Below are 10,990 nucleotides of genomic sequence, written 5' to 3'. Positions count from 1 at the left end.
GTCTTGACCATGATTTTGACAATGACCTTCAAGGTGAAATGTGGGTCGACTTCCAAAAGTCCTGGTACGGCAGAACTTTCGAAGAATGCATTTTGGGAAAAATGTTTCAGACAAAAGTGTAAGGATTTTTCCCTTGCTATCTGATTGTGACCTTGGATTTGACCTTGACTTTGACCTTCAAGGTCATTTGAAGGTCAAGTTTTTTAGATTGGAACCCCTATTTTTTATTGCGGATTTGGAAAGAGCAAGGTCATTGTCACAGTCGTGGTCAAGACCATTTTTGGACGTAAAATTTCCTGCTCTCCAAATCCGTAATAAAAAATTTGAAAAAACAGCTTTGACCTTGAAATTACCTCGAAGGTCAGGGTCAAGGTGGAATACAAGGGCGCCATTGAATAGCCAGAGAAAATCCTAAAACATGTATTTATCATTTTTCAAGAAAATGCACTCCTGACGAGTTATTCAGGGGTTTCCATACTTTTGTGCCACCCTGTATGTATACCAACCCCTTCAATAAAATATTGAAAATTTTATTTTCTCAATGGTGTTTTTGGCATAATATCGAACTTTTCATTTTTCAAAGATGAATTAACGTCGATAAAACAAAATAAGTTGATTAAAATTAAACATTTAAAATGAAAGACATACAATGGATAATAATATATATTTAGAATATATAAATTACTACAATTTAATTACACAGCATTTTCACTACAAATGTTACACAAACCAAAAATTCATTATTGTACTTTCCACTTACGTACTCTGTTCTCTATGACGTTATCTATGAGGTAGAGTCTTTACGTTCCTAATGGCAGTATATTCAACAGTAAAATATAGAAAAAATTCTAAACGGACGATTCATCTATTACAGTAATTACACGATTCGGAAAAACTTTCCACTTTCCGTTACCCTTAGATACGCCATTTTCTTCTTCGGCTGGGGCGTCTTCGTTTTGCGAGAGCTTTGGTCTCGCAAGGGACCAGCGCCTACCCCTCCTGTCTAATATCACAGGCATTTCCGCTATTAAATTATTTTCGAATTCACTAAGCATTAAATAGTTTTCTACTTTATTACACGACGTGATGCAGTCTCCTATGTAATCTAAATCATCTAAAAGGTTATCTGGAAGATCCATGTCTGCTATACCTAAAATATAAACATATATTTAAAATACTTTCTAAATGAGGCAATGATCAATATAAATATTGATATACAGGGTAGGAAAGTACCGATGGTCTATCTGAAGTTACATGAGAGCGATAAAGTAAGCCATAGAAATCCATGTGATAGACAAGGAAGGGTATAGTGAAGGCATCTAATAGTCACCGCCCATTTCGCCCTTCCACAAATAAGAAGTTGATCTTATTTGTGGAAGGGCGAAACGGGCGGTGACTATGAGACGCCTTCATTATAGCCATCCTTCTCTATCGCATGGATTTCTATGGCTTACTTTATCGCTCTCACATAACTTCAGATAGCCCATCGGTACTTTCCTACCCTGTATAGAAATAGCTCTGTCTAAGAAAAATCAAGAAAATATTTGGAATTGATAAAAGAAACCATTTTGAAATTAATTTCTAACGCGCAGGGTGTAACTGGGAGTGGAGGGGGGGTGTGAAGCAGTTTTTAGGGGTAATAGTATGTGTTCCCCAGAATAGTAATCTGGAATTATTCTTATTTTTTTCATAGAGTCGAGTAAAATTTGTTTTTTAAACAGTACTTAAACTGTTGTTTACGTAGGGAACGTTCTATCCAAATGTGTAAAACTATACAGGGTGTTCAATTTAAATTAACAAAGTTAACATCCGCGGACATTTTGTTTGACTACATAATCATTCTATTAAAAATCACCGACGTTTCGAATGAGAAAATTGCTGTTGAAAGTCCTCCGTTCCCTCAACCGATGACGACAACGTGTGCCACTTCCCCGAGGTCGCTGCTGAGAGCCAGGGGCATAAAAAATGTTCACCCGACTTTCCAAAAAAGTGGCGAAAATTCCAACATTCAGAGAACTTCAAATTCGCACCCTTAAAATACCTTAGGGTCGGGATTAATACAAATTAGTTTCAGAACCTCAACCCCGAATTTTCGCAGTTACTTAACCAGCGCATGTATGCCTGGCCAGATAGACAGAACTCACATCGCAAGCTTATTAATTTTAAAACCGCATATCGAGTTATAATTCTGCAAAAAAATTATAAGCTATCGCAACGCTCTTGTACATAGCTTCCACACTGCAATATTATCAAGTTTCTAAAAGCTTTACTTATCAGTACTCTACGGAGGCCGCACAATACAGTGCTTCCAACCAGTGCAAAGACAGTGAATTTCAGATATTACGGTAACATACCTGCCAGTGATATACAGGGTGTCCCGAAATTCATGCAACAAAATTTGGTCACAGATTCTTAGGACAAATTTAGGGGACCCGTATTTTTTATTTTTGCCAAGTGGCCCCCTCTTTCGGAGTTACAGCCCCCTGAAGTCCGCCCCTAAGTATAATCTTTTTTTATATCTCAGAACCGTCTTGTACGAGAATCACTAAATTTGGTACACAGGGGTTTTATGACATGTGGAATCTGATGGTGCAACGTTTTTTGGCGGGGAACTGCTTTAAGACAATTTTTCGAGGGCCCTCTTGTCTTTAGAGCCAAAAAAATTTGGTCGCATATTTAAATTTCTTAAAAATTATCAGGCCACTAGAAAGCCATTAAATTTAGAAACTTTTTGTCTCTTTATACTTTTTTCGTAAATCCCAATGTTTTCGAGAAAAATGTCAAAATGTGATCGAATGCATATCGTGATTCGCCATTTTCTTCAAAAACATTGCGTTTTACGAAACAAATATCAAGAGACAAAAAAGTTTCTAAATTGAATGTCTTTCTAGCTAACTATTAATTAAAAAAAAAATCAAATTTGCGACCAAATTTTTCTGGTCCAAAACAAGGAAGCCCACGAAACGGTGTCTTAAGGGATTTCTCATCAAAAAGCGTAGCACTGTGAGATTCCACATCTCATAAAACCCCTGTATACCAAATTTAGTGTTTCTCGTACAACATGGTTTTAAGACATAAAAAAGACTTCTTAGGGGAAGATTTCAGGGGGCTGTAACTCCGAAATAGGGGGCCAGTTGGCAAAAAGAAAAAATACGAGTCCCCTAAATATGTCTTAAGAATCTATGACCAAATTTTGTTGCATGAATTTCGGGACACCCTGTATACAGGGTTCAATAAAAAAATCCTGTTTACCAAACATTTTCAGTAATACAAATTCGATAATATCAAGTAATATTACCTACAGTGTCTCTTAGGTTAAACAAAAAACATAAATTAGAGTGTGGAACATCAACCCGATGCATGAAATAAGAATTCTCTCCGCGTCATTCCTTTCGTGGCAAACGCCAAAAGGCAAACGCACGAGACGACTAACGTCCTAGCACCGTAGGCAGGTGAAAATGGATCCAGACAGAAACGTTCCACCCAAATCCATTATGAGGGTTTCCAATACTCTTAAGGAGAGAACGCGGTCGCGGTTCCGTTGCATCGCGGACCGTGCTAGTCTCGATCGCGCGCAGTGGAGTTACTTCCCATGTATGCATTCGCACTAGACGTTCCCGAGCTCGTCTCGCTCGTATCGCGTTCTCCACCGATCTTGAGACCGCGATGCGATCGAGATGAGCTTCCTCATCCATATAACTCATTTTTTTAACTACTAAAACAATATCTCAACTATTTAAAGTAGAGCGCGAGCAGGAGCAGGAGCGGAGCATCTCAACCCAGAACGGACCGCGATGCGACGGGACCGCGAACGCCTAATGCGTTCTGATGATAAGGGGGAGATGAAAGTAGGTCACCTCCACCGCAGGCTAGTCGAATTCGGCGCCCAACGTGGGGCTATGACGAAAGAGAGATAACTGACCTGCGTAAATCCGCGACTGGAGAGTCCTCATCTAGTATTTCCCTTTCTAACTTCAATTGGTTGTTTAAATATATTATATATCAAGAGTAGCATGAATGAATTCTGAAATTAGCATGGCGCGAAAGTACAACTGCCCCTACTGATCTATCTATACTACTGTTTGAGGTTAGGTACATTAGCTAGTCCAGGGACGGGTAAATTACAAAAAATCAAAAATAAGTTTTTATGACGAAACTTGAGGATAAACTGATGTGTTTTTAGAGGTTATAGATGGTTTCTATATAAATATGATCCACATTCAAAGTTGCACCCAGTACAGTGTGATGTATGAAAGTGTAGCGGTTAAAAAGCATACGTTTTTTTTTAAATGAGATGCCTTATATATTTTTAGATTTTGAATGGGTTGTGACATTATTGCCAAAATATTTAGAAAATTTTTTAAATTTCACGGAAAACATGGCCGTCCGCTAAAATTCGTAATAATTTCCAACAATGTAGTAATAATAGTCAAAATATTTAGCTGAGAGAAAGACAAAAGTTAGCCATACACGCAAAATCCTGTATTTTTCCTAATTTTGGTGTTTTTTTCTAAAAAAATTACTGGAAAATTATAGTATATGTTTTAGGAGGAATTTTGGGGTAAAGAGGGACATAACATCCTGAAAAATTTGACCTGAAACATTTTATTTTGAGTTCAAATAGAATGGAATTAAAATTGTGATATCATACCTTCTTCTGAAATACAAGTTAACTCAGGCTTGTCATTGGATACAACAATATTGTCTATGAGTCCGCTACCTTGGGTTGCCCCCAAGTCGGTGCCAAGCACCAGAGCAGCCGCGGCTGCCCCAGGAGTGACGCCTCCATCTTTGTTATCGGGTTCCTGGGAAAATGAAAGTTTTCTTCTCTGTGGACAAGTCTCCGAAACGCAAAGATGGCGTGTGCCATTCTCTCTGGTATGCTTGTGGCGTGAAATTTTTCTTCTGTGTAGGTCTATTAGGAATAGAGTTAGACTTCCCACTAAAACGCACGTTGAACTAAAGTAGTACCCTGCACGATCCCCACATTTTTCGTTCATATAACCTGAAATAACAAGAAAAAATATTAACTGCTTCACTAATACAAATTTATTAACTATGGCAAATAAAAGAAAAAAAAGTGCTTGATTTACAGATGAGCACCGAGCTTGCCGACCCAGTCGTAATAAGTACTGAAGTCAGCTAGGTCACGGTACGAAAAAATTACGAAACATTATAATTGATGCGCCACTAAAACAGTAAAAAAATTCCAAATAATTAACTCAAAAAGAGAAATCTTTCACATTATGGTTATAATATATTCAATATTGTGGACTATGTTAAATCTTACACAGAAAACTAATATTAGTAGTTTTGATAGATTGAAGCATTATTGGAAAAATATGTTAGTTGCAAGGCTAAAATGTCGAGTGTATTTTATCGTGAAGGCATCTGCAACATCTTAAAATGTAAAATTGACGTCTATGTTAATTAGATTTGAATGTTGTAACTATTCATATTTTAAACTGCTTTAATTATTTATTGAAATTTCTGTCCTGCAGGTGTAGTGAGATATGTTAAAATGAAGATCGGCTACACTGATTTTTTTTTAGAAAATAGACTAGTGACAGTGATTCTTGACACAAAAACTTACTCTCGCCGTTTGTTTGTGATAACCATAGATCTATGATGATAACCATAAAGCATAAACCATAGCTAAACCACAATAGGCTTTGAAATAGCAGGGATGCTGCGATTTAAACGACGATACATCGACTATAATGATAACTAAACCAGAATGGATAAAAATCTTAAGCCAATATAAGAATTCTGGCAGACTGCAAGTCAGGTTTGGTAAAATTACAAAGCGGCTATTTAGATATAATGTCATTGGAAATTGTCCAAACTATTCCCTTAGACAGACAGTAGCTACTTTGCTAGTAAACTGAAGGAGATATTTTTCAGTATGAGGGAATAGAAACTGTACTACTGTAGCCATGCCTATTTGGAAGGGCATTTAAAATTGCTAGCATCACAAAATAAAATGTATGTAGGTAATCAAAGAACATCTAAAGTAAGTCACGAATACTAAAATGTAACCATTAGTAACCAAATGTAATAATTAGTTAATGCATAGTTAGAGCATATACAGGGTGATTTTGAATAGAGTAGCACAAACGCTACCAGTGCATCTAGATGAAAAAATAAGGCGAATGAACTAAATATACCTTAGACAAAAGTTGCACTCCTGAGGCATTACAGGGTCTTGAATGTTGTAGAGCCAACCAATATTTCCTTCAATTTATCTTGAACGATGTGGCGTAAATCATTTATATTTGGTACAGACATTTGTCCAGTGCGGACACATACTTTCTATTAATATTGTTTAAATATATCCACCAGAGGCGCTGCTGTCGACTACATGCAACATATTACTCCAAAGAATTTTTCACCCTGTATGAAAATACATATCTTATTTACATTTTCGGACGTAACAACTAAAAACAAACATTTTTTCTCTCTTGCATTTTTTCGATAAACGCGATAGTTTTTTTAGATAATTTACGAAAAACAAACTTCGGAAATTTTACAGCGCCAATGGTTGCAGTCAGGTTGCAGTAATACAAAAACATCAACACACCACTCATTAATAGCTAAAGGAAAACGCTTTTCTGGTAAAGTAATTTTAATAAATTTATTTTGAAGGAACAGTAAGTATTCGTTATGTAACAAATCAAGTTATTTTAAGTGTCTAATTTAAATAATAAATTTTAATTTAAAACTACCTACTGTAATCTCGAATGTAATACTAAGGAACATAACGTTATTTTAAAGTAAAAAGTTTCTAAAGAATATTTTCAAAGTAGTTCCCATTTTTCTGTAAACACAATCTAACACGACGATTAAAATTATGACGTACTCTTGCAAATATTTCTGGGTTGGTACGAATATCGTCAGCTGCGAGAAAGATTTTTTGACGCAATTCTTCAACAGTATTAACAGGAGTAGCATAAAAAAGACTTTTCAGTTGTCCCCATAAGAAATAATCAAGTGGGGTAATGTCCGGTGAACGGGAGGCCAACTAACGGGTAGGTACATCGACACCACGACCTATCCAACGTCCCGAAAAATTTAAATTCAACCATTGCCTGACAGCTAAGGTACTATCTGCCGGAGCCCCGTCATGCATGTACCACATAACTTGTCGTACACATAGTGGTATATCCTCCAATAATATTGGGAGATTTTAATTTAAAAATCGAATATATTCAAGAGCTGTCAGTCGACGGGGAAGAATAAATGGACCTATTAGAGCATCTCCAACAATTCCTGACCATACATTTACACTAAAATTGTGCTGAAATCTTGATGGACATATTTCATGGGGGTTTTCATCAGACCATGTATGACTATTACGATGGTTAACTAAGCCACGTCTTTGAAAACATGCCTCATCGGTGAACTAAATATGAGATAAAAAATTTAAGTCGTTTTTGGACATGTTAAGATACCACTGGCAAAAAACAATCCTTGCAGTTAATTCTTGAACTGGCTGGTAGTGAAAAGGGCGTAAAAGGTTATAATGAATCAAGTTCCAAACAAGGCTTTGCGAAACGTTGTACAGTGTGTAGCCAGTCTTCTTGCACTTGTTTGAGGATTTTCTTCTAAATTGATAAGTATAGCTTCTTCAAGGTTTACATTTCTGATATACCGTCTTTGTTCTTTACCCTCACGCTTAGGTTGAATTTGGCCAGTTTCTCGCAACCTTCTTTCCACAGCTGAAAAAGTTTGCCTGTGGGGAACCCGGCGATTTGGATATCTCTCATGGTACAATCTTGTTGCGACAGCACAATTTTTGTGACATTCAAAAAATACTTGGAGAATATTAACATACTCATTGTTAGTAAAATTTGCCATAATTAAACAACTATTATTTGAAACCGTTGATGACACTGACACATCAACACAAAAATAGCAAATTGTTTACTCAGCAAATTTGTTTCCATTTACCAGGAGCAACTATGATGTTGGCAAGTATTCCCATACTTATCAATTTAAGCAGGAAATCCTCAAATAAATCGTGTTAGATTAGACTTAAAATAATTTTATTTGTTACATAAAGAATACTCCTAAATAAATTTATTAAAATTACTTTACGAAAAAGGCGTTTTTTTGCTATTACAGAATGGTGTGTTGATGTGTTTGTTACTGCAACCATTGGCGCTGTAAAATTTCCGAAGTTTGTTTTTCGTAAATTATCTTAAAAAAACTATCGCGTTTATCGAAAAATGCAAGAGAGAAAAAATGTTTGTTTTTAGTTGTTACGTCCGAAAATGTAAATAAGATATGTATTTTCGTACAGGGTGAAAAATTCTTTGGAGTAATATGTTGCATGTAGTCGACAGCAGCACCTCTGGTGGATATATTTAAACAATATTAATAGAAAGTATGTGTCCGCACTGGACAAATGTCTGTACCAAATATAAATGATTTACGCCACATCGTTCAAGATAAATTGAAGGAAATATTGGCTGGCTCTACAACATTCAAGACCCTGTAATGCCTCAGGAGTGCAACTTTTGTCTAAGGTATATTTAGTTCATCCGCCTTATTTTTTCATCTAATTGCACTGGCAGCGTTTGTGCTACTCTATTCAAAATCACCCTGTATAAGTATTTATGTATTAAATAAAATGTTCTTTCTTAACTTAACAAATTGATGTGTCAAAATGCGTGCAGCATTTTAGCAATTGGGAAGTGATTTTACATTTTGAAAGGTTAGTAATGCACATATTATTAACTGATTGTGAATCAAAATAACCAGTCATAAACTTAACAAGTTTAATATAAGCGGGTCGAATTCATCTAGCACATTTTTTTCAGATTTTTCGTAGAAAAAAATATTTTTGTCAAAAATTTCTAAGGAATTGTTTTAAAATATGGAAGTGTCCAAAATCTATGCAACAAATATTTACCTGAAAATGGCACTCCAATGACTATTGGTATAGCTTGTGAACACTGGACAAAACCCCAAGTCCTAGCAAAGTTTCTCGCACGAACCCTTTCATAAGTGTACATCTTCAGCGAGTAATGATATCCTCCACAAAAGATACCTGCAAGAAAAGTACAGAGTGGCAATGCTTTTCTCTGAAGCCAAGAATTCTATTTTCGTCTTAAGAGATGAAAATCAAAATGTCATATATGTGATTTTCTGAATTAAAACATCAATTTAATTATTAATTTAATTTGAACGGAACATGTTTTATACAAGTTCATGCTTTGTGTACATCACTAAAAATATTAAAAAATAAAATAAAGTGATATTTTACTTGACAAATGTCATTATGTGCGAACATGAGTCAATTTTTTCGTTATTCATATCATCAGAATCAGCTACCAGGAAATAGGCAATAAACTCTAAAAATTTAAATAAAACAATATAAAATAAAAATACGTTCCTTGGGTTTTGGGTTTGGGTTAATGTGTGGGTTATCATAACAAATTAAACAAGAATACAAAAAGATTTAGTTAAGTAGGTATAAAAGTATTAGAAATTCTTTATTAGGCATTTACATATACCTTTTTTATGTTAAATGCGAACATACAAATGTCATCTACTAAAGGGCCCCACATACTTTGTTCAATTCACGCGAATTGTGCCGCAAGGGCCTGCACGAACGTGCCAGACACGAAGTGTGTGGTGAAAAAAGCGCTACAAAATCTGTTTTGGTTTGATACGTTACCTTGTTGGTTCACGTGATTTGGTCCATACGGTTCTGTTCACACGAATGGAACGTCTGCGAGGCCCTTTAGATACGTTGTCTTTCTTGGTTCGCGCGATTTGGTCGGTACAAATGGGGGGAACGGATTTGTTTTACGAAAACTTTGATAATATGTATCAGAAATAAAGCGTTTCCGGACATGTTGAGTATTCTTTGACTTTGACAGAAAATGATACCAAATTAAAAAATGTACACAACAGACTACGTTTCAGTTTATTTTTTGTAGAATTCGCTTATAAAGATGACTATTATAGCTTCAGTTGTTAGTTTTATTCACGTGTATAAAATCTTGCACTTCAATATTTTATCACAATGCATTTTTCACACCTAATTTTTTTCTGTGTAAGTCAGTTCAATTAGTAACGAAAAAACGAGACCAGTGCCACCTAACATTTTGACCTACCGTATATCCAGGCAAACATGACGTAAGCGTGGTAGTTGCCACTGACCACAGTGAAAGCTAATATCGACAAACCACACATAAACACCGCGGTCTGGCAAAGGTACTGCCTCGCTATCCTGCACTCCGTAGAATTATGCAAGACGAGAGTGCTGAACACCACGCATCCTACGGTCCACGCCAGCCCCAGGTACATCTGGAGAAAGACGGTGGAGTCGCCAAGCCCCTCTTCTTCAGCTTGGTAGGCTAAATAGAACAGGGGAGTGTTAATACCGAAAGCACTTATTCCAGTCGATATGAGCAGTATCCGGACGGTTTTACTCTTTAAAGTACTGAAATCAAAAAATGGCACTTTGTCTTCGATTTTATTCTTATCCTTAATTTTTCGTTTTTGGTTTTTTATGTGCAGTATCGCCCGTCTTTGGGGGTGATACAGCGAGGCTGATCGGTAGAACGTTCCTAGTATGAACGTTACCGAGATGGCACCAGTAACGACTTGCAGTCCCAATCTCCATCCAAGAGCACTGAAACAACAAATACTGGTTAAACGTGCCCTATTTTTCACAGTTTAGAATTATAGAGTGTTAAAAAAGGGCAAACAAATTTTGAGGGTAAAAAGCACCGCAGAAAAGAAAAAAGATGCAGATGGATAAAGTTTTCGTAAACGTATTTCTTGTTGGTTCTATTCCAAATAGGTTTAGCAAATCAATTTATATTTATTACAGGGTATTACCTAAGTAAGTAAAAGATGCGTTCCAAAGAAAACAGGACTTTTTAAAAATAAGAACAACAAAATTTTTTTGGCAAAACTGATTTATTTTATTCAAAATAGTCGTCTTCCGACTCAATACAGCAATTTGCACGTTCTA

The 10,990-nt window shown here is 36.0% G+C and overlaps 1 protein-coding gene across 1 annotated transcript in view; it reads right to left on the bottom strand.

Annotated features, from left to right (window-relative positions):
- Positions 1-649: 649 nt before the first annotated feature.
- Positions 650-10,990, bottom strand: part of LOC108903313 (monocarboxylate transporter 12-like) — a 208,588-nt gene continuing 198,247 nt past the window's right edge. The window contains exons 6-9 of the mRNA XM_018705441.1: positions 10,125-10,645; positions 8,915-9,052; positions 4,652-5,005; positions 650-1,150 (exon numbers count right to left, since the gene is read on the bottom strand). Coding sequence (XP_018560957.1) covers positions 849-1,150; positions 4,652-5,005; positions 8,915-9,052; positions 10,125-10,645 — 1,315 coding nt within the window. The 3' untranslated portion in view covers positions 650-848. The remainder of the gene's footprint in view (positions 1,151-4,651; positions 5,006-8,914; positions 9,053-10,124; positions 10,646-10,990) is intronic.

This window comes from Anoplophora glabripennis, unplaced genomic scaffold (genome assembly GCF_000390285.2).
Source record: "Anoplophora glabripennis isolate ALB-LARVAE unplaced genomic scaffold, Agla_2.0 scaffold103, whole genome shotgun sequence".
Lineage (NCBI taxonomy): Eukaryota > Metazoa > Arthropoda > Insecta > Coleoptera > Cerambycidae > Anoplophora > Anoplophora glabripennis.
The sequence above is the reverse complement of the archived record's forward strand: the minus strand, read 5'-3'. Positions and strand labels throughout refer to the sequence as shown.